General features: G+C 39.0%; 1 protein-coding gene across 1 annotated transcript in view; it reads right to left on the reverse strand.

Annotated features, from left to right (window-relative positions):
- Window positions 1–25057, reverse strand: part of LOC149015120 (uncharacterized) — a 71169-nt gene that overhangs the window by 14863 nt on the left and 31249 nt on the right. The window contains exons 14-24 of the mRNA XM_089157087.1: window positions 23213–24214; window positions 22800–23135; window positions 21259–21517; window positions 20960–21182; window positions 20447–20840; window positions 18069–18218; window positions 17737–17958; window positions 17362–17583; window positions 6482–7126; window positions 5929–6189; window positions 5480–5836 (exon numbers count right to left, since the gene is read on the reverse strand). Of these exons, the coding sequence (XP_089013213.1) occupies window positions 5480–5836; window positions 5929–6189; window positions 6482–7126; window positions 17362–17583; window positions 17737–17958; window positions 18069–18218; window positions 20447–20840; window positions 20960–21182; window positions 21259–21517; window positions 22800–23135; window positions 23213–24214 (4071 nt within the window). The remainder of the gene's footprint in view (window positions 1–5479; window positions 5837–5928; window positions 6190–6481; window positions 7127–17361; window positions 17584–17736; window positions 17959–18068; window positions 18219–20446; window positions 20841–20959; window positions 21183–21258; window positions 21518–22799; window positions 23136–23212; window positions 24215–25057) is intronic.

Consider the following 25057-nt stretch of genomic DNA (forward strand, 5'->3'; position numbering starts at 1 on the left):
AAGTCAAACTATGAAACATTACACAGGTTTATTTTTGGCGTAAGACATCACCTACAGTTAAGTAAATTAATAGAATTATAACTGGCATACTAGAGCCTTAATTATGCAGACTAACCTTTAGATTTTTCTGACATAACAGTCAAAAATTGTCCTAATGCAAGACAGCCTAGAACAAATAACACTTGACAAGAACTCAAACTATATGTACTTCACACATTTTAATTGAGAGAAAAGGTTTTCTTTTTTCTTTTCTTTTTTTGGTGGTGAGAGGGGGGGGGGGGCAATCAATCAAGCAGATTATATTTTCCAGAAGTTTAATATAACATCCCATTACTTGTCACAAGAGAGAGAGAGAGAGAGATTGTGCTTAGCCATCTAAAAATCTTGGTACACATCTTTTATTGAATTAGCAACAGTTTCTCGGACCATCTTTCTCATGAATCAAATTGTCCACAAAGAATAGGGAGAGGAACAAACCAGAGGAATGCAGGATTTTCTAACACTTTCTACATGTACTAGAAGTAAATGGTTTAATTTGTAATGCACATAGATACATTAGTATGTGCAACTTGATTATGCATCTGTTCCACACGTTAACATTTAGTAGGATATATCTTCCATATCTGTTATGAACTTTGACAGAAACAGTAGACTGGACACAAGGTCACAAGCCATTATTTGCTAAATTGATTCTCTATTTCGTCATGGTATTAGAGCAAGGATCATTAGAGTGACGAATCAACCACAGAAGCTCCGCCTCCCTGACTCTGATGTAACCAGCCAGGATCACTCCAAGAAGAACCGCAAAACAACCTTAGAGCAGCACGCTTTCTCACGGCATCTCCTAGAGGGCTGAACCCTATCTAGGGTAATTTGGTCATTTTACTCCCTTATTTTGAGTCCTAGTAAGTTCAGTCGAGTCAAAAATGATTTTAAGAGTCCATATCTACTTTCATTTTGTTAGTAGGAGTCCTATTTGTCAAGTAAAGATTCTTAGTCTAGAATTCCTTTCAATTGTTAGCATGGAAAAAAATTCCGGTCGACATTACCAAAATATCTGCAAAATTTGAAAACGAAACGAAACCCCAATAATTTCCCTAAAGTTCAAAGTTTCAACCGAAATGTTGAAAATTTTGGCAAAAATTTCATAGGTTTCGACACTACAACTTGTTTTTCCTAGGTTTTTGTTAATTTCTATCCCATTTTCACCTAATTTCCACAACTACTTTGCTTTCAAACACCTATTTTGCTTTTTTTTTTTTGCCTTCAAACACTTTTTAAGCCACAACAGCTATTCATGGGCCTAATCCCAAACTACAACGAAAACTCGTCGGCAACAAAATGTGAAGCATAAGCCATACCCAACAGTACCAAACTTTTATTTTTTTCATTTTCATTTTCTTCAAGCCTTAAATGATCTTTTATTGCTTTGAAATTTATTTAGTTTTACTCTAGGACCATTGATCCATGATTGTGTGTTGTTAACTTATATTTTGAATTGTTGCAACTATTTTTTTATCTTAAAAATTATTTTCTAAATTTCAAAATACATGTATATATGATACATGGGCTTGAACTTAATATATGTGAGACACCATCACATGATCTAGTCGGTCATTGTATTTTGTTGACTTGTTCTATATATACCCATTCTATCAAACAATTTATGTATGCTGATAATTTTATGCATGTATGATGTATGCAATACAATTTGTACTTGTCAGAACCAATCATTTGGTAGTATAATTGAATGAGAACTTTTGAGTGGTCTTTTTGGGGCAAAATACTAGTTTCATTGTGTTTATTATGCTTCAAATAGGTATAAGGCAAGAAATCAGATGGAATGGAGCTCATATAAAGTCCGAAACCTAGGGTCAAAATTAATTAAAAAAAAAAAAAAAAGTACTAGGTTTCCACAGAAATTTCTGTCAAAAACCTAAAAATTTCGTTTTTTGCTGGGCTGAAACTTAGGTTTCGACCGAAATTTTCTCCATGGTTGTCCATGGTTGTTAAGGCGATAGAGGCAGTGAAAACCAAGGCAACAACAGGTCGCCTTGATCCAAAAATGGGCTTGGGCCTAGGTGGAAAATTTGACAACCATGGTTGTTAGCTTGGTTTAGTTAGGACTCTTACTTTGTTGAGTCTTAGTAGAGTTTCTTCATTTTATTGTATAAATTCAGTGCATAAACTCAGAGTCTAGGCATGTAAACACACAGCAATGGTGATCAATAAAACTCAGAAGACACATTTTGCAGACAGAAGCCTGTGATTGTGGATATGTAGGGTTTCCTAGTAGAAGAAACCCTGTGGCAGCTACACTTGGTGACCTTCAGTTGTTTCAAGTAACAGCAGTTCTACAAGAAGTAAGCAAATATCCAACCCCCTTCCCAGCCCCCCCCCCCCCTTCTTTTCTCTCATACTTCTTCTCTATGGCACTCTAGTAAACTCCCAAAACCTAAAAATCTGGAAATCCCATTCCTCACCTCCAAACCCTTTCCCCTTTCGGAGATAACCTCTTCCCACCCAAAGTAGACTATGACCTTGATAGGAGCCCTAACCTCTAAACCCTAGAATGTTATCTTTGATGTTCTTCCTGAGAACCAAAACCCTAGAATTGAAACTGGACTTCTAAAAATGCAATTTCAGATGCAGTTTTCTATTAATTAGTGACAGATAACCTACTGGCCGAACTTCTGATTCAGCTTCCCATCAACCCAAAACCCTAGCGACAGGCCTAAAAAGTAAAACCACCAAACAACCTAGCCACAGGGTCTAAACACCCCCCCCCCCCCAAAAAAAAAAAAAAGAGCCTCCATTTGGCTCCACCAATTCTCTCCACCACCTCCTTCTGCCTCTCTCTTCGTGCTTTCTTAATACACCCTCCAGTGAGGATTTTTCCACCAAGGGTTCTCTTTGTTACTCCATTTTTTTTGACAAGATCCATCTTCCTTTTTTTGAGATCTATATCTCACTTTGCAGAAATCATTCATCTGGTGAAGCCTTTTCCAAAGATCATTGGTTGAAGTCTATGTTCATATCCCCTTCTATCTTCTCACCGCTTTTCAGTTTCTTTTCTCTTACAGTCACTGTTCTGCAGGTATCCCAGCAAATTTCGCTCTCCATATGGACTGTTACTGGTTGCACTCTGCACTTACTATCTTAGCATTTACCCCCCCCCTCTTAAACTCCCTTGTTTGCTGTTAATCTTACACACCGTTTCATATCTGCCATATGGGTACTTACAGCACACGTCACCATGTTTGAGTATCTAATTATTGGATCTAGGCTGAGATTTGACTATGTAGTTTCCTACCCCTTCTACTCCATGATTTTAGAAAGGGAAAAGAACTTCAAGCACGGTTGTGCCCATCAAACTGTGGAAGAGAGTAGGTAGGGAAAGGAAGAGCTCACTCAATTATATACACTCTCACAGTGAAGCAACTGAACAATATTCTCTATCAATCTGTTCCAACATTGGTTACGATACAAGAACTTAACGAGGAGAAGAAGAAAAGAACTATTCAAACACTGATACTGCAAACTACAGCTTGCAATTCTCTTAATGTCTAAATACGATTGTTTTTTTTTTTTTTTTTTTTTTGTTCAACTACCTATCCTAGGAAATGGATCACCAAACTGTGAAGGACCTTAATCTACCATGGTGGGAGTCACATTCATGTGCCAAAATTTCCAACCAAATTACCAAAATTTAAGAAATTCCAACCAAACAATGCTCCCCCACCCCCACCAGGTGGGTGAAATGGCATTTTGTTTTGGCGACACCAAAATACCCAAAATATAGAAAGAAAGAAAAGAAGATTGTGTTTTTAATCTGTCAGTTTCTCGACATTTTAGTCACAAGTTCATCCTATAGGGAACTAAATTATGTCAGTTTCAGCCCTATAATATTTATGGTTTGTTAGTTCTAATTCTATCTAGTTTCTGCCATACATATGCAGTTTCCGGTTCACTTGGTCCTGCATTCTTCAGGTTTGGCTTGTTTCATCACCTCCTTCATAATCCTTGAATGGTGGTTCACTTGCATAACTTTTCTCCCTTTCTTTTTATTTATTTATTTTGAGGGGGGGGGGTTGGTGGGGGCTGGGGAGGATTTGATAAAAAATGGCACATGTATCAAAAAAATAAGCAAATACACGGTTTAGGCTTTTTATGCACCTATGCAACAGAATGAATCCTAGACACAACAATTGAACATTGGATACACTGAAACAACTAAAGTTACAAGTACAGAATTTATTGTTGTATAAGAATCTTATAGATGCAAGAACTAGATCACAAACACTAATAATTGTAGATTTGTCCCAATATTTATATATTTATCTTGAATTAACATAGAGAAGAATGCATGCTGGGAAAAGGCTTGTCTTCATTGTTGTATAGATCATAGAACAAAATTCTGTCGAAACTTGCAAAAGTTTCCACCAAAATTTCCATTTTGGGACCTCGAAACGAAAAATTAGGGGACCAGAAAAAAATCCCAAGTGTCAATCGAAACAGTTGAAATTTCATGGAAACCTGGGAAAATTTCGTGGAAACCTAAGACTTTTTCTTGTAAGTTTTGTAGCTTTCCCAAATTTTCAATTTTTTTGTTTCTTTCATGTTTCCCCAAATACAACAACAAATACCCCCTCCATCAAGACTTCTCTATCCAAATTGTGTATTCCCTTAGACTAGTTATCTTAGGCATGTTGATGACCAAACTTATAAAGTTATAGTTGTCGATTATTTTGACAACCATAGGCATAAAATGTCATGCGATATCTATATTCGTTGGTTGGAGGAGATGATGTTATAGGCATAGTACTACTCAGCTCAAAGGATGGATCCACTCTTGGCACTCCTCTTGGCACTAAATTGTACTTTCCTTTTATTGCCAGTTACTTTGTATTTGATGTTTCGAAGTAAGAAATTATATATTGAATGCTATGTACTTAAGTAGTTAAGTTTATAGTGTACTTCTTGGACAACTCTACATTGATGTTATGTACATTGAATGACATAATCTACATTAACATTTTTAGCAAAATACAGCCAATGTGTTATTTATAATCTAATTAGTTTAAATGCAAAGTCCCACCCTAAAATACTCCCTAAAATCTGTCGAAACTTCATGTCGAAACTTGCACAAAAAAGTCCTAACTTTCCTTGAAATTTCTCAGTTTCCCACCTAGGTTTCCCATTTTCACCTGGTTGAAACTTGAGTTTCCCTCGAATTTTTTTCTATGGTATAGATGAGAATGCCTGTTGAGGGTGCAAAAGCTACACAATGTTGCTCACAAATCATTGCAGGTACTATTACAGGAACTAAATAGTCCAGACTCCAGCAAACGTGATGTCAGAATGAATTATGGAAACCTGTCTTTTCTTAAAAAACATATAAACAGCCATACATTACTAACTTGTAAAAATCAATCACTTTAAAACAGAAGTGCATCAATCCACAAACAGAACAGCTTACTTGTCTCATGTGAGAAGCTCCAGATGATCCCATATCCCGTACCAGGCGTTGAAGGACACGAGTCAAATGCAAAATGAATGGATCAATGAAGTTCCTCTGCACCTCAGTCAAGGTATTAATGACAAAGAGTACAAAGCTTATCATGGAGTTTGCAGCGCTGACTTCAAGTGATATCTGGGGGGATGTCACAGCAGAAATATGCTTTGTTATAAGATCCTCAACCTTTTTGTACAACAACTTCACATCTTGTGTTGTAGTAGTTCCCTCCGGAGGAAATGCCATAAAGACCATCTTTAACAGGGAGCACAAAGAGTTGCCAGCATCCAACATTTTGTTGTTGAAGCAAGGTTCCAGTATCTGTACAAGATAAATCCATAATATTCATATAAAGAACAAAACAAAATACTCAAAACACTATGGTGCATAACATTGAGCTACAAAGACTCTACTTGTGAAATCTGGTTGATGTTGTTGCGGACAAACAAATGGGGCTGCTTCTCCAAAACCTTGTTCATGACATCAAGGCCCTGTGCCAAAGCTGTTGCAGGGTCTTTGGATTGGGAGGGTTGAAGACTGCTTAGTAACTTCTCTAGATAATTGAACTTAACATTGGCATTAGGCCACACCTCCAAAGCTTGAGATAATAGCTCCAGAGCTTGCTTATACATTGAACTTGCTTCCTTATCCTTGGGTTCTATGACCAAAGCTACCTGTTTCCAGAATTCACAAATCAAGGTGTCAACCTAAACATAGTTTCCGCAACCAGGGGCGATGGGGGTTGGACACAATCTGCAGAATAAGGATAATTAACAGGTTTATCTAAAACTTCAATAACCACGAATTTGGTAGAAAGACAAGAACATGAAACAATTAGAAAATAATTCAAGAGAAGAACAGTGAAAACGTGATATTAGATAAAAAAAACATTCATATCTAAAAAAGTTAAAAAAAATAAGAAAAACTTCCATCAAAGTCAAGGACAGAAAAAAGGTAAATGCTCACTCTAATGAGAAAATTGATAATCATTTCTTCCATAGCAGCATTAGGCTTGAATTCTTCATCAGGCTGTGCAGCAGATCCAGGGGTTTCTATATTGGGGATTGATGATGCGCCACCAGGGGACATGACACATATAGACTGAAGACCAGGCTCAATCTTTACCCGTTTATTTAGTTCATCAGGTAATGATGAGCTGTCTGATGGGCGTCTTGGTTCACCACCAGCATTAAATACGTCACTAGTTTGGTTTGGACCTTCTGTATCGACTGCCACTTTAACTTCATTTTGTCTCTGCCTTTCCCAACCAACAACCAACCCTGCAAGTTCAATGGCAAGACGTCTATTTTCTGCAGTTGTGTTGAATGGCAACCCAAGTCGACTCAAAGAGTTCACCATCTGAGGCACAAATTGTGCCCTACAACCATAGAATAGATCTGAATGACGGACAATGAGCTGGAAAATGTGGGTTAAATTAGGAATTGAATGACCTTCCTCAACCAGGATCTTTTTCGTGTAACGTATCCAAATCGGCATACGGGAATCCCCAGCAGGCAGCCTTCGAGGCAATGCTGGCATTAATATATCAAGTGCCTGCTTGACCAGCATCTTGTTCTCTGGCTGGCAAGTTCTAAGAAGAGCCACAAAAACCTGCACTCAAAAAATTATTTGAAAAAAATATATATAATATATCAGGGTTATCAGGCATTGTACATCCAGGCTCTTCTGGGACATTGTTTTCATCAGAAGAAGAAAAAAAGGCAGCTCCCGGGGGGGGGGGGGTCATGATTGTCATCAGAAGACGGTAAAGTGTAAAACAAGAAAACACAGAGAGGTTGAAGTATGCGAACAGTTATTATTACCTATAAAAAAATTATAAGGAAATGCATATTACATAATTACCAGATACCATTGCCGAAAAGTAGCAAAATACATTTTACCTTATAATGCAAATATAGAGGCTTCTAACCATAACACAAGGAACTTACTGAATGTAAGAAAAAGGAAGTGAAAAAAAAAAAAAAAAAAAACTTCCAGAGACCAGCAAATATGTGCTCACTTCCATATAAAAGCAAATATATGCTTCCTTAGGCACATTCACACAATCAGCTGTGGATTTTGATGCAAATATGTGCTTCACCTACATTAAAATTCATGCAATATCCAATCCAAGGGCTTATCAGCATCAGCTTCCATTTAAGACTAAGCCCGCAAAGCTCAGATGCAGTCATTTAAAAGTGGGCCCTAAAGTCAAAGAGTAAGGCCCATGTCGAGCATAATACTTGATGTATGACAAAACATGAAGCAAATGAGGCCAAAACACTGAAACGTGAACAGTATCATAGCCCCTCATTTTCTGTCGATGGTATTCTATTAGAAGATCTTGTGGGCCCCAAGACAAGATCATGTGAAGACTTTTTAGAATGATCATTGATGTAACCAGGCCCAGCGCAACCCCCCCCCCTCCACCAAGGAAAAAGAACCACTGAAGATGGGCCCCAGGACCAGAGCTGGCTCAGTGCCCTAAGCGGTATTTTGTCCTTTTCACACCCTCCTTGGGGGTCTAATGAGTATGGTAAGATTTTGTGTCCTGTCAAGAGTGTAGATCTACTTTCCTTTTTTGAGTTGATTATGTCATGGTCTAGTTGATAAAGAGTTTTTAGTCCTAATGGGAGTCCTAACCGGAAATTATTTTCGTTCTAGACAGTTGCTATTTTATTTGCTAATTTTTGTGGTCCACATGAAACCCTTAGTTAATTAGATATGGAATTGTTAATTAGTTGTGAGTTGTTAAGGTATCTCCAATCCAAATTGGAATCCCAATTAGAGTCCAAGTTTGTTAGTCAAGTAATCTGAGTCCAAGTTTGTTTCTTTCTTTGTAACTGGCTTTCCGAAGGTCCCCACACCTCATAAAATTCCAACTGGATTAACAAAGCAAAGAATTGAAAGAAACTGGGCCGTGGGTTCCAAGGAGGATCCCATGGCTGAGAATGATCAAAATTCTCCCCATTCTTCTTTTCTATCTTGCGGCATCTTGTGAGAAACATTGGCAGTTCAAGAGTGTTTCAGTCCACTCCCAACAGCAAGTAAGTTAACCCCAGCCCTCTATTCCTACCCTCCTCCCTTCCCTAATCCCTGTGTGACACTCCCCCACCCCTTTTCGCCCTTACTGCAGCAGCCCCTCACCCAGTCCCCTCCTCTCTTACTCCTGCAACCTCCTTCCAGCCCCTCCCCATCTCCCTTCTTTCTTGCCCTTGCAGCAGCATTAAAGAAAGAAAACCAGAAAAAAGAAAAGAAAAGAAAGAAGAAAGGAAAGAAAAGAAAAGAAAGAAGGGAAGAGGCAAGAGAAAGAATCAAGATTCTTGAAAGAATTTCAAGAACCCATCCCATACTTAACCGCAAAATTCCCTATCCTTACTTGTCCTACGTCCCACACTTCCTTTTCTTTCCCCAACCAATAGCCCAGCCTGCCCCATACTACCCAAGGTAAATTAGGATACACTATAACAGCCCACATCTTTTCAGTTATCTCTAAACCTTCCCTAAACCCATCCGCAGGCTTCCCTTTCCATCCCACGGGTAAGTTTGGTTAACCCAATGCCATAATTCTTACACAAACCATCCCATTAGTGATTTTGTTGAAACCCTAAATGCCCTAATTCAAACCTTGTAATTTTGACATCCCAATACCATACCCAAACCATCCCGTAGATAACCCTAACCTTATAGATAGCCCAACTGCTAGCTGGTTCTAGTTCACAGAGGTTCCTAAAGACTACCACAGAACCTGGGTTACATCAGTCATTTTTGTCTATGCATGGGGATTCAGAACTTTAGCATATTAACTCATTTCAGATTTAGAAATCAGGCTCAGTTTCTATTCCTCATGTAACATATAGTTTCCAAATACTAGTTCTTGTCAGTCCTAGTTATTATTTTTTGTGTCTCCATTTCTTTGGGTCAAAGTAAGCTGCAAAGTATGGTTTCTAACCATAGAAGGAAATTCGACCGAAATTGTCGAAATATCGGTTGAAATGTCTGCATTTTTCAAAAACGAAACGAAATTCCAATTACGTCGGAAAAGTAATTTCGGAGATTTCGACCATTTCGGAGGTTTCAACCAAAATTTCGACTATTTCGACCATTTCATCCGAAATTTCGAACATTTCAACATTCCAACTTGTTGTTCCTCAGTTTTTGTTGATTTCTATCCCCTTTTCACCTAATTTCCACAACGCCTTTGCCTTCAAACACCTCTTTTGCTCATTTTTTTGGCCTCCAAACACCTCCTAAGCCATAACAGCTACAAAGGAAACTCCGGCAACAATAGAATGTGAAGCATAAGTCATACCCAACAGTTCCAAACTTCCCCTTTTTTTTTTTTTTGTTTTGTTCATGCCTTAAATGATCTTGTATTGCCTTGAAATTAATATATGTTTAGCCTAGGACTATGATCTATGATTGTGTTTTGTTACTTATATTTTTATTATTTGCTACCATTTTTTCATTTTCTGATTTTAATAATTATTTTCTAAAATTATGTATTTTTATTTTATGTATATATGATATATAGGCTTCAACTTAATATATGTGAGACACCATCACTTGATCTAGTCGGTCATTTTATTTTGTTGACTTGTTGAATATGTAACCATTCTACCAAACAATTCATGTATGATGACGATTCTATGCATGTATGCAATACAGTTTGCACTTGTCGGAAGCAGTCATTTGTTAGTATACTTGAATGATAAATTTTAAATGGTTTTTTTTTGCAAGATACTAGTTCCATTGTGTTTATTATGCTTGAAATAGTCAGTATGCAAGAATACAAATCATTTTGAATCCATATAAGGCCCAAAATTGAAGTTTCAATTTCCAAAAAAAAGTGTCCAGATTTGAACGAAATTTTGGCCTTTTGCAAGGTCAAAATTCCTATTTTGGTCAAGCTTTCTTCCTTGTTTCTAACCCCCAATTCAGCAGTGACTGTTCTTTTTATTCTAAGATGAGGTGCAAGCATAGCCCTCTGTATACATTGCAGAGGTAAACAACAACCCACGCCAAAGATTAACTGATTTGAATAAAAATGTCTTTTTATCACTGTTATTAGTTACTATTTCCCAGAGCTATAGGTGACAAGGGAAGTTCTAACATTCCTACGTTTTCTACTGATAATATCCTCCATGACATATATAACAGGTTAGACTCTATGAAGACTCAGCGAGAGATGTACACAAGCTGAAAGAAAACTCTGACAACAAATGTCAATATAACACAACCTTGCCATAAATGTCGTCCTTGTTTACCTCCATCACAATGTTCTACATCTACCACTTCAGTACAAGGATGAAGCTGACTTTGGTGCTAGAAGGCATGATGACAAGCACAAAGACAAGCTTGAGTTTGAGGAATATGATGGCAAAACTGTTTACATTCTATTATAGGAATGGATGTGCACTTTAGAGAAGAAGATCAAGGTTGGCCAAGCAAGGATGAAAGGGGCAGCAAGCGAATGGTGGCATATACACAAGGAAAACTCATACCATTGTCACTGAAGAACCTACCACATAGGAGACCAGAGAAATATTTATGTATACAAACTTAAATAATCAGCTCAAAACTATTTCCCAAGTTTCCATGACCATCTAAGTCTGGAAGATACAAGAACAACGAAGGAAGCTAGACACAGTGAACCACAGCCATTGGATCTATTCAGGATGCTGGTGTGTGAACCACAGCTTCAAGATGAATGGGCTGCTAACGCTGTTCGTGAAGGAGAAAGTGTGAAGACACACTGAATTATACCTGTAATCACTCTAAGGTGTAGTGTTGAAATTCCAGCAGTCTCTGTCATATGGAAGAGCCAGTCCTCAATGTTTTGAATGTTGATGCTTACATTGAAAAAACTGATGCCTTAATTTGCTTAACCAAAGTACTTCAAAGAATGATACCTAAAGATCTCGGATTACATTCATGTCCTCAAGGAGCAAGAAGAATATTTGTTGGGACAGAAACTTGACATCCACCACACAACATTCTTATGTTTACACTCACCCAAGAGATGGGGGAAAAAGAAGAAGCAGAAGTTCCATATATCTACCAAAAATCTTAGGTCTGATTTTTTCTAAGGGGACAGCTGATGTGGAACAAAACATGAGGAAAGTGAGGCCAAAACACTAATTACATGAATAGTGTGACAGTTCCCGTATTTTAGTTTGATGGAATGCTATCAGAAGATCCTGTTGGGCCCAAAGACCAAATCATATGAAGAATTATTAGAAGGCTCAATTATTGTCTACAAATGCAGCAGAAGTCTATTCATTTTCTCAATTATTGTCTAATGACTATTTGCCCAGTTTTTATTCTTTCTTGGGTCAAGCAAGATGCTAGTTTGGTTTCAGATTCCAAATTCTCTAGTTGCTATTCTTTTGTAACTTGAGGTGAAAGCACAGTCCAACGTAGTCTATGTAACATTGGGAATGGTGTGAATGCCCATGACTAACAATTCCTTGGTTTGAACAGAATGGAGTTTGAGCACCATTATTTTCTTTGTCAAAGTTGAGCGCCAACAATGAACTGAGAAGCCTGGCAGGTGAAAGCCAAAACCCCTAGGGCTGAAGGAGCCTTGCTGAGAGGGTGAAATCCACCTATCATACTTAGCTTCAACTTTCCCTTTCTCTTACTTCTTATTCTACCACCTGGATCCCACTTGTGCTGAGATATTGGAAGAGCTGCAACTATTGAGAGAAGCCATCAAAGACTACTGTCAGTCCCCTCCATAAGCAAAACTGCTTATGCTGTTCTATTTGAGCAACCCTGCTGCTATCCCGTGGCATTGTTTCTCTGCTGCAACTACAGATCTGATCATCTCCATTTTTAGATCATGCTGGGTTTCGAAACACTTAATTTCAACTTAATAATTTGAACAATGAACCTGTTTAAGACTCGTTTGCCTTTTTGAACTCTGAGCACTATATATGAGTATGTGATGCGTACAATAGGACATTTTAAGGTTTTACTTCAGTATAGCCATTTTCCACCAGAGGCCCAAAGTGGAACTCACATTTACACTGTTCTTTTTTATAAATCATAAGTCATCAACACATTCAGAGGGCTGAAATAGACTGGACAACAAGGTTCAGCCCCAAATGACTCTAATACCCCTCAAGTTGGGGAAAGAGATCTTGCTGAGAACTCAAGTCAAATCTCCTTTCTGAGGCAGTGAGATGGGCCTTGGGATCGAGATCTTGAACCATGGTTCTAGTTTAACATATAACATTATGTGTCGAAGGATCGAACATAAAACACCAGCTCTTGGCAGCACCCTGAATCCTTGATTCACTCACACAGACACACAACCGCACCCAAATTGTATAAACAAGACCTGAAGAAGAAACGTAAATGGCCAATGCAATAAAATCAGTCATAGAAATCCATTACAAGTAGGGGTGTAAATGGATAACCGAAATCCGCTTCCGAATACGCATCCGCATCCGTTTAGGGGTATCCAAATCCGTCCAATTACTAATAGGATGCGGATATGGATATCCCTTTCTTACCAATTATTATCCGTCCGATAAAATTATCCGATTAAGTTACTTATTTAGATTTATTTTTATAAATTTTTTACCTGTGATATATGATTATTTTTCTAGATTTTCTACTAAAATAGCTACTAAAGTTGCTAAATTCTTAAATTTCAAACCTACTCCTCACAAATAAAATGGTAAAGATGTAAATTGGTACTCAAAAACTTATATTCAATATGTAATCATACCCATTTAGAAGAATCTACTTAAGAAAATAACTATCCGATTATCATCCGAATTCGACTGAATCCATCCGAAAACCAATAGGATATTATCCGAATCCGTCCGAATATAATAGGATGCGCATATGAAATTACAACTATCCGATCCGAATTCAGTCCATTTACACCCCTAATTACAAGACTGTACCAAACGTGAATATACCCTTCAAATGCCCCAACAAAAATCTTCGCCTCTCTGCAAGCAACCATGTCCCAGAAGACACTTAACTCAGTCCCCCCTTTTCCCTATTTCCTGTGCGCACTAATGTAGCCCTAAGAATCCTGAAAATATAGTAATTAACTACTTCCCACATGGGCCAACATGAGAGGCTGCTCCCCAATGGGATGCTGAAACATGTCCTTGTCCTTTTTTTGTCCCCCACATGGTTATTTTGATACAACTCCCCTACCCCTGCACCCTCAACTGTAGTGTCTCAACGATACTTCACCCCTTCAGTTTCACCTTGCCCTTAAGGTGAAATCGATCCCTCATCCAGCAAGACAGTGCTGTGCACCTCCCATCCATATGCGTAGCCGTCGGATCCTCCTCCTCCTTGTGTACTAGCAAGACCTTTAGTTGCCTGTAAGGGCAGTGATGGGACTTGAAATAAGGGGCATCACAATGGAATCATAAACCCAGGTCCATTTTGGCTTTAATTTCTTCCAGCATGAGCCAGAGAGAGACTGCCGTTGCGGTTCCCACTGGATGTCATTGCTGCCCGAGTCGGCGATGGAGATGAAATTGTAGAGTCTGCAGTAGTTTGGTTGGCTTGGCCCCTATCAACAGGGTTGGACCTGGTTCTTGAAGCTAGGTCATTATTTGTCTTTACTTCTAGGTCATTCGGGTAGTTGGCCCCAATTGCAATGACGTTGGGCCCACTGTAATTGAACGAGTTGTGTTGTGTGCTCCTGTTGCACAGTTTGATCCCTTGGTGGCCCATTTTTTGGGTTCAATAGACTGGGCTAGTTCCATTATAGCCCAGGCCTGTAGGGAAGAACAAACGGATCTCAGCTTGAAACTCTCTGCTCAACCCTACAATAAACGATCCACAGAACCAAGTCTCATCCTGAGCTTTGGCCGCAACTGCTAGAGATTCAAATTGCTTCGGTATTCCGCGATTTGGCCCGTACACTTGAGTGTGATGAGGGCCTCTTGAGGTGTCCTCTACTGCAGTGAACTAAATCTCTTCACCATCTCATGTTTCAGCTCTTCCCATGACACCAGAGGTCCTTGCATCTCCTTGAATTGCAATCATCCTAGGGTTGTACCCTCAAAACAAATGGTCGCAGCATGCATAAGCCCCTCACTGGGAACCCGATGTTGAGAAGTAACTCTCCACCCTCATAATCCAACCCAAGGGATCCTCACCAGTGAACACAGGCATACTGCGATAAAAATTCCCAGCAGCTTCCTATCTCAACCTCAGGGCTACGCCACCCCAGCGCATGCAATTCTCCACCAACTGGTTGCATATCCTCTGGGGTCTTTTCACCATCACCTCTGACGATTGAGGCTCACCTACGATCACCTTCCCTCGCAATAGCTACAAGCACAATTCATTCCTAAACAAGTTTAGAGTCTAATGCACTCATTTGTCCCTAAAGTTGCCTCACAACATTCTCAAGCTCACACACGCTACTATCCATCCTACCACTGGCCATACCATGGAATCAGACAAGCTCTGATACCACGTTGTCAAAACCCCTGGATGCCGACTGATCAAACACCAAATACCATCTCTTGGCAGCACCCTGATTCACTCAACACACAGATAAAGGGTACTTTTGTAATTGAATCATTTAGGTTATAATACTTTTTAAATTTACAAATTTCATCCCTATTAACAATTAAATTTACTCAATGAGCCCAAGTAAACAACAGAGCCTGAAACGCGGTCTTATATCACTAAATCCTAACCCAAAATACACCCACCATCACACGATCTGCTTTTGGACTAGAAGTTGGGGAAATAGGATCTGCAGAGGGATTCCACGGCTGAGCACACAGTGAGACAATAAGGAATTTCAAATGCTAAATTGACCCTTCCAAAATCTTTAAAGAACGGAACTCCAACAACACCGATTTAAAAGATATGGAACTTGCATGCCTAACGTGAAAAAATCAAACAAAACATGAAAGGACGAGGGTTCAGATGTGGATTCTCCCACCACTTCAACCCTAGGAAGAGTAAGTTTGGCAGATACAGAGAAGTGAGAGAGCATGAGAGAGAAAACAGTAGAGGTGAGCAAAAGAGGGATCTTCAACCTAAAACGACGGGAAAATCAAAAGAAATTGGAAATCAAAATGAAAAAAATGGGGATATCTTACCTGAAACGATGAAAAAATCCTGAAAATCTGGTTGTAATGATAAGTGTATTTTGGGTCAGGGTTGAACACTAGAACCCGCGTTTTTGAGATCGTTGGGTTATTTGGGCCTTGTTGAGTAAATTTAATTGTTAACAAGGATGTAATTTGTAAATTTAAAAAGTCTTTTAACCTAAATGATTCAATTACAAAAGTACCCTTTATCTACAGCTATTGGATACAGTAGAAGACACGTGCCACATTTACGGGCCTGCACGGGGATATCCGTGCAGGTGCGAACAAAAATCCCTCAACACACATATGACACTCGAAGTGTATAAACAAGATCTGAAGGAGAAACGTAAATGGCCAATGCAATAAACTAATAATAAAACTCCGCTACAAGACTCTCCCAGACCCCAAACACACCCTTCAAAATGCCCCAACAAGGGGTCTTCCCCTCTCTACAAGCAAGCTTGCCCCAAAAGCCACTAATTCAATCATCCCCCCGGGTCTATTCCATATGCCTATTAATATAGCCCCAACAATCCCCAAAATATCCTAACTACCTACTTTCCATATAGGCCAACATGAGAGTGGCTGCTCCCCAATGAGATGCTGCCACTTGTCCTTTTCTGTCCTTGACATGGATATTTTGATACCCTACCCCTACACCCTCAACTCTAGTGTCTTAACAAAGATAATCCGGAGACAATATGTAATGTAGCTCTCAGCAGGGAATAAAGGTAGGAGTGAAAATGTGGTGGCAAGGATTAAAGGACTGCAATGAAGTTTAAACAGAGCAGCCACAATATGTATGGTAATAAAAGTATAAGGATAGAAGTGGAGGACAGATGGAAGTAGATCACGAGGAGAAGGAACCAGAATTATAATGCTCACCGTTGATATAGGAGCAAATCAGAAATTAGATTTACATTAATCCAAAACAATAGCAATTGATAAAACACGATGCATTTAAGTAATCTTAAACTGAATCCCAATGGAGAGACTTAGCCAACTGTTTCCTAATACCTAAGACTTGAAAATCAAGAAATAAGAAAAAAGAAACTTAATATTATCCAATAGCAGCTACCAGAAAGTACCAAAACTAGAAACTAGAACACAAACTCATTTACCCATTGAGGGCTACAACTGTCCAGATAGAAGAGGATGAGTTTGTCAGTATACCATTTAGAGTAGTCCCAGAAAAACACAATTAGAACAATCCTATATGACAAGTAAGTTTACCCAACTTAAGCCCAATACATATGCACGCCCAATAAAGGACCCTTTTCTTAAGTCACCAAAATAATCTAGATTGGGAAAAGAATATAAAAGGTCAGACACAAATAACCATGGAACTTCATTACATAAAGCTATAACTCTCTAAAGCATTAGAATCATTTTGGAGACCCAAAAACTCAAATTTCACAAGTGAATTTGGTCGCCAAACAATAGGTCCAAGCACATTAAGAGATCCATGATAGCCCTTTGCAACATTCGAATCTAGTGATCCACAATTACTACATTACCGCAAGGAACCGCTCCCAGATGGACAAAGTCAGCACATTGCCACAGAAAATACAGTGCAATATTGCACCCGAAAGGAGTAGGACCCCTCAATGCCATCACCCACTAAATTCAATCCTATAATAATAATACAGAACTAGGCACCGTTTCCTATTATCAAAGAAACAACATCATCAAAAACAGAAAGCATCACATTACATGCTCAGAATAATTTAATCAATGCACTATTTGTAAAGGTACCTGGAGTATTATCTTCTCTGGGGCCTGATAGGCCTCCAAGAAATGGCAAACATTGACAAAGGCCCATTGCTTACTCGCACTCTCTTCTCGCTTAAGGTGATTCCAACCAAATTTTATAAGTTCTTTCCGATGATGAACAAGATCATCCTGAAGATATCTCAGAAACAATGTAGCAAGCTGCAGAAGTTCTATTCTCAAAGGTTCATCGTACTCAGCACTAACCTAAAAATAATGAAATAGATGTTAAAATGTTTGCCCCAGGGAGGGAGAGGGGGAGAAAAGAAAAGAAGAAGAAGAACAAAGAAGAAGAAAGAAAAATAAAAAAACCAAGGAAGATGAAGAAATTAGAGCAAATGCTGATGGGCAGGAAAAGACCTCTTCTGGAGGATCGAGAAGCTTTTCGACAATTATTTTGATAACAGTAGTGTCTACAACCTCCCAACTTTGGCCATTCTGGAAAGCATGAGCTAACATTGGAAGAATGAGCATTTGCATAGCGACAACCAGGTGATCATGACCAAGTTGTTTTGATTGAAAAAGTGTCAAGAAATGCATTAGAAGTGTTTTCTTCATAGGTGGAGGATAACCTTCGGCAACCTGAATACAAGGAAAGGCAAAATCATCACCAGTAAAAACATGATTCTGTGTGATAAGACAAACTGGACAACAGAATTAACCCCCAAATGATGGTCCTAGAAGTGAAATACCTCAATGATGTAAAATTCCTTCAGGAAAGTATAGTCAATGCGAGTGTGGACCAGAAAAATAGAGAGCATATCGAACAAAACATTAACTTCGTGCTTGTCATGCCGCAAGTAATTTAGGAAGCATTTGACAAGCCATTTGCTTTCTTTCACCTACATTTTTCCAATAAATGAAGGTGAAACAATAATTCATATAAAACATCCAAGTAGAAAAAGAACCAATTGTATAATGTTGCCAGGACACTACAAATATCAGAATATATATGTTTTTATTTGCATCATAAAGCCCCCTTTTACTCCCTCAATTTCAAATCCAGTCACTCAATCTCCACATCAAAAATAACAAAAACAGAAAGTCCTTTACAAAGCAAATATTGGACTAGCACAGCAAGAAAACTAAATTCTCAGCTTAAGAAAAGGGCTTACGGAGTGCAAGAGGCACTCTTCAATGAAGGGTCTCCAAGGGCCACAATGTACACAGCCTTACCAGTTAACTCTGCCTTACGGAGAGGCTGTTTCCTAACTTGACCCTATGACCACTTTGTCAAAATGGAGAACTTAACCATTGTGCCATGGCCGGTCATCTAGACTAAATCTCAGCAATCAACTCAAAATAAAAGGCCCTAAACACAAAGACTACAAAATAAAATCTCAAGTGACAGGCACATCATCTAGTGTCGGGTGAACCAGAAGACACCCAACCAAAAGTGTTGGCCAATATGCCCCATTGAACCACAGTGCCATCTAAGTGTGGACGACCTTGTTCCAATGTTCATAGTGGTATATTTGTGGCACAGCAACCTGTATACACAACTTAGCGTAGTTGTCACAGCACCTTAGAAAACCACAGGGGCAACTGAGGGGAGCTAAATATTTGAGGCAACACCAGCAACCACATCAGCTGATCTCTGGGTTTGAACAAGAAGCTAAACAGACACAAGGGCACCACCTATACCAAGCTGGCTCTGAGAGAGAGAGAGAGAGAGAGAGAGAGAGAGAGAGAGAGAGAGCGGCTATCCTCCCCTGGACTTCCAAAGCAACAAATTGATTGCAGACAAATCCCATCAACGAAATTTTTTACCAAAATCCCAATAGCCCACATAGTGCCATCTCAGAACCATGAAGAATTACATACAACTATACAACACAACTTTTCTGATGGATAGCACATATGCATAAACACACTACACCATCTGTTCCTGCAATACTCATATGGGTGCAACTTGGGGTGTCTCTGCTTCTAGGCAACCCATGGTGTTGGGTTGGGCCGGTGGGGTAAAGTAAGACTAAACACTAAAAGATAATAATTTCAGATGATACACAAAACCAAAATAGAAACAAAAGAGTGAATTTGAAGGTCAAAATTTTAAATGAAACCAACCAGCCTGTAGAATTCAACCATACTGAAAGGTGCCTATATGGAGGAGAACGGGGCTGAAAGTTACAATCAATTTAGATGGCCGGTTTAGTAGATGTGGCAGCAACACCAGAAAAGAAGATCTGGAGAACTCTTGCAAATCAGCACTACACTTTGACCACCAAGAATTGGTACGTCATAGCTCTACTGCAGATTGGATAAGATTCTGACGGACAGAAGTGAAAATTTGAAAGGCAAATGAAATAGAAGGTTAAAGTTTGGAAGCAATACAGCCAAAGATATAGCCACAAGGATTGAACCTAGTGGCAGATATGGTTTCTTGCAGTTCTTGTGGGGGTAATATTTGGGCTTCACATCAAATGGCTACTGGATAATACTACAAATAATCATTTCTTAAATTTCTGTGTAAGAAAATTTTCTACAATATATATAAAAATGATTTTTTAAGAGTCCTGGGCAAGACAAATAGTTACAATACATTAAAAGAGGATGCTCCCAAAAAATAACAAAGCAAAAGATAACGGATCGAAACTCCTTGTGTGAATAAGTAACTGTTACCATTTATTGATATTAAAAATTTTCAAACCGTTACCAGCTTCAAAGCAATTTTTTTCTTTTCAACAGTAAGGAGGGTATGCCCTCTGTGATTGGATTCCCTCCCCTTCATCAACCGGGGGGGGGGGGGGGGTATAACTTATAACAAATTCCATTTTTTGTAATGATTCTTTTAATACTAATATAAATTTACTTATCAAGTCCCAACATTTTGAAGGATGAAGGAAACATCCAGTAACACATGCATAATGGGATTAGAATGATATAATTCTGGGGCTTGGAAGTAGGCAAAAAAACCCAGATATTCTTATTCTTATTAGAGGAAACAGAAAAATGAACGGCAAACACTAATTAAAGAACTCTTCTACGCTGTCATGCATGTGTGTGTCTCTGTGTTTGTGTGTTGCAGGGTTGGCAGGTGGAGTCAGCTGGGTGGGAAAAAACTGACCTGGATCAGACTCAGTTCTTGTTCTTTCTGTAGACGAACAATTCTTGCAGGTGATTTCCAGACAAGTACCAACTTTTCAAATACATTACGATTGTTATGCAACCATTCAGGCATCAGTTTAACCAAAGCTGAAATTAGAGCAAGCCCATGAAAATAAGCATCTGAGCTTTCGCCTTGAGTTACAGAAGGCAGATTAGAAAGACTTTCAGTTAGAGGCGCAACAAGATTTTCATCACTTGTTGAAGCAGCAGGTGGAGCAATTGTTTCCGATGCCACCAATCCTTCAGACTTTGGAGAGAATTGAGGAAAAGCATTTGAAAGGATTTTTTGAGGAGCCTTTGCAAGTTCTTCTCTCAAGGGTTGGCCAGCATCTGATCGTATTATATACATAAACCTGACATGTCACAATAAACAGAAATTTCAAGGAATGGAGGAAAAGAACAAATCAACTGGCTTCACAACCAAAAAATAGTAAATACAAATAAAATCGCCAAAGCTCCATTTTTCCCTTACCGCCTAAAATATTTTGGCTGGCCTAAACGAAGAAGAAAATACTCAACAGATTCAGCTGAATATCGATTCAAGAACTTAGTGAGAGGAAGGCGATAAGGACTGTTGATTTCACTGTAGAATTGTCCTTGAGGAAGAGCACCTTCCAAATCTATGGTAAGAGTTACAAGTTCATCAAGGAACCTCCCTGCTGCTGGAGGGAGCAGGTGGAAAAGCTCAATAATAGCTGCATGAAACAAGAATCCTCGTTGTAATTATTAACAGAACACAGAGCTGGGACATCCAAAAATTACATGACATACCTGCTGCAATCTTTGGTTCCTCTCCAGCCTTCCAAGACTTCTGACATTGAGCAAGCTTTTCTGGTTCCAACCATTTCCTAAGGTGTTCCAACAGCTTACCACCCAAGGTAACATTAAACCAGTTGGAAAGAAGTTCAAGCAAGCGTGCCAGACCTTGCAGAAGCGGCATGTTAAGACTCTTAGTGTGTGCCAGATTTACTAAAATAGGTCGCAGGCTAGTCTGCAGAAGGTCTTTTGGCATCCTTTGTTGTTGAATAACCTAAATGCAAGGAAGCGGTTATACAGCTATCAAGAACCTTTTGTACACAATATCATCAGAAAAGATTCCATTATAGACAGTAAGATAAAGATGGCATGTAAGTGCCAGGTAACACCAGTGGTGCTATGCTAGAAAGACCCAGGTCACTTTAGCTCTACACTTTGGCCAGTTAAGCCCCCTACTATAGACTACTATAGATAGATCAATCCTTAATGGGTCCATGTCTTAATGCAAAATAAGTGAAAAAAGACATAAATTAGGGGTGACGCCATGTTCTGATTTAAATAGAATCAAATAGGAAAAAGGACTGGGTATCCGACTTTAGAGTGTGTGTGTGTGTGTATGTATATATATATACACACACACACACACACGTATATGCTAGGGTTGCAGTTTGGCTCTGATAGCCCAAACCTGCCCTAAGACCATACATGACCTCTGTTCAAAATTCTGGACCTGAGATTGTATCAGATACATAATATGCTGGCCCTGAATCAAAGGTCAGGTCCATTCAGGGTTGAGTATTTGTCCTGGCAGGATACCTGATCTTGTTTGTAGCCTACTTTGGTAAATGTAGGGCAACAATATGGAGTCATGGATTGTTCTAAAGTTTTGTGATCAGAGTTAGCGTCAGCATCAGGATCAGGGTATTTAGGTGGGTCAGAGTTTTAAAAGGCCAGGTCCAACTCTACCCTGTTGCAGCCATAGTACAAGCCCCTGCCACTGCAGTGTCTGGGAACAGTCATAATTTGTAAAGCCTTAATCCACTTCGTGGAGAAGCTGTTCCCTGAGACTAAAACACATAACCACTTGGTTCCGACGGAGCAACCTTACCATCACACCAAGGTTCACCGATTTCAGAGACTAGAATGTATTTTTAAAGCTCAACCATCATACTTAGAATGATCAGAAACAGATCTCAATCATAAGGTAGGATTGTAGGATCGATAAATAGAATAAACCCTTGGAAGTACAAGATTCAAATGGAACCAAACATGGCAGATATAAATCCCCTGCACGAGAACCTGAAGCAACAAAATAATGTTGCAAAAAGCAATTAACTAAAACACACTCCTGTGTCTAGCAGGTCCTGGGAGAGTCATATGTACACAGCCTTGCCTCTATTTATAGAAAGGCTGTTTACAGTACTTGAAACCATGACCAAGCCTCCAACAAGCGAGCACTTGACCAACACGCCAGTCAAACAGAAATTGACTGAATATATAAAATTTCAAAAAAATATATGATAATTAAAAATAATAAAAATAAATAAATAAAAGACCTGTCGAAGGCCCTCCTTTGCAACAGCAACAATTTCTGGTGTCCGACAAGTCAATGACTTGAAAAACATGGAAATGATCTTTGCACGCAGTTCAGAATGATTTGGTGTTCTAAAATCAGCCCATGCCATGGCCGTACAGAGTAATTCAATACATGCAGTTCGGAGTTTGTTCAACGATGTTGCAACTTTTGGGTTCATGAATTTCACAACCCATACAGTCTCATCAGCCTCAGCAATTTGAAGAGCTTCTTGCAGGAAATTAACAAGCTCAGGAGTTAACTTGAGAAGAGGGGGTCTTAAAGCCAAGCAAAAATTCAGAGCTGTGACTGTGCCAACCTGCATCTCAGGGAAATCACTTCCAGTTAAACAAAGTTAGAAAAATATACACCAAAACAACAACCAATAGATACTACCTGTTGATCAACATTCTTAGACCGAAGTGGTCGCATTATAAGAGGCTGAAGCAACGGTTGATACAAAGGCTCAAGCAACTCAGACACTTCACTGCCAGTCCTACTGGCCAGAAGTGCCAGACATGACTGTACATTCTTCCTAACAACAAGGGATGCATTAGGATTAAACAACTCTGAAGCAAGAAAGTCAACAACACCCTGAAAGCTTTGCCTGCGAGGTTCACTATTTGCTTCATCAACATTATTAACCACACGGAGGACCTGCGTAAGCACTTGACTTGTCTCCTCCTGTTCTTTATTAGCATGTGCTGGAAGCCTTTTCAGAACATATACCAAACCACGGACAATTCTAACTTGGAAAAAGCATAAAGTCTCGACTGTGACTTTACCAACCAAAGCTCCTAACCCCATTACACCACCCATTTGAGCCTGCCATGTACTTCCGTAACAACAATGCAATAGACGGGGCAAAAGTTGCTCAAACACAGGGATCCTGACACTGGGAGGTGGGGAATATACAGGATTCATTGATGGACTAGAAACCATCATTGGAGTACCAGGACCTCCCCTTGAAGTCAGCACACCATTATGCTTTGAGCGAGCAAGAAACAGGAGTGTTTCAGCAAACATGTTTAAAGCACCAAGAGCAGCCTTAGCATGGAGCCGGTTTTCATCTGCCAGCACATCCACCAATGCATCCAAAAACACCAATGGATCCAACTCCTTAAGATTCGAAGAAGTAGAACCTCTAAATCTTGAACCCATGTTATTAGCTGATGAAAGCACAGGGCCGACCAGTTGCCCAGTTGCAACAGAAGAACTAGTTGAAGAATTATCTACATGGAAAATCATAGCAAAGTGGCGGCAGACATTGAGAACAAAGTCATCCTTGTGATCCTGGAGATCTGGTTCTGTGGTAGCAGCAATGATTGTCATCAGGAGAACCTTAAAAACTGATTTCTCAGCCATAAGTTGTGTTTTAGTCTTGACACCCAAATCACTCTGCAAAAAATATTATCATAAAATAAGAGTGGATTCCACATTACAGCACAATCAATGCCATCAGTGTCTTAACTCTTAATACATATCTCACAATTATGTTCGATTGGATGCAAACCAAGCTGGAAAAAGAAAAAGAAAAAAAAACAAAAACAAAAACAAAAAAAAAACATGTTTCATTCCTTCATTTTCTAGTGTTTGGTAGGAAATGAATTACTGATGTCATTTCCTGCCACTTACCAAAGAGATACAATAAATTTTAGTTTCATTTTCCCTTCAAACCCAAAAGGAATGAAGAACCAGTTTATTTTTCCCATTTTCTGTTTAGCTGAACACCTTTTGAAAAAGAGAAACCATCCATTGCTTATCAGCCTCTTCCTTTCTCCTCTTCTTTTTCCCCTTACCTCCATTCAACCAATCTTCTTCTACACTCTCCAAGTCTTCATAAATACAAATGTAATACACACAAATTACAAACATACAGTAAATACTTACTTGCTCAAAGGTCCAATCAAAAGGGGTCAAGCGATGTCAACATCACAAAACAAAAGATTTCAAATCCAGACATAACAGCAGATTCCAAGATTCACTTGGAAGGGCTTTTTTAAATGGCTGACTCAATTACCTTCCATTGTTAGGCAAACTTAGGTTCATCAAATTTTCCTTAACTAGGATTGTCATTGCAGTCACAATAAGTTATCCTTAGAGATGAATGTTTAACTTGAACAGAATTTCTCAGATTTAGATCAGCTCCATATAGTGTAATGTATAAAAAGTGTGAAGGTTGGGAATCCAGATAAAACATAGATTCTTGACCTAAAGAGGAACTTTGCAATAGCAGAGGGA

Source organism: Hakea prostrata, chromosome 5, assembly GCF_041222555.1.
Source record: "Hakea prostrata isolate BN-2017 chromosome 5, UWA_Hpros_2, whole genome shotgun sequence".
In the NCBI taxonomy this organism is placed as follows: Eukaryota; Viridiplantae; Streptophyta; class Magnoliopsida; order Proteales; family Proteaceae; genus Hakea; species Hakea prostrata.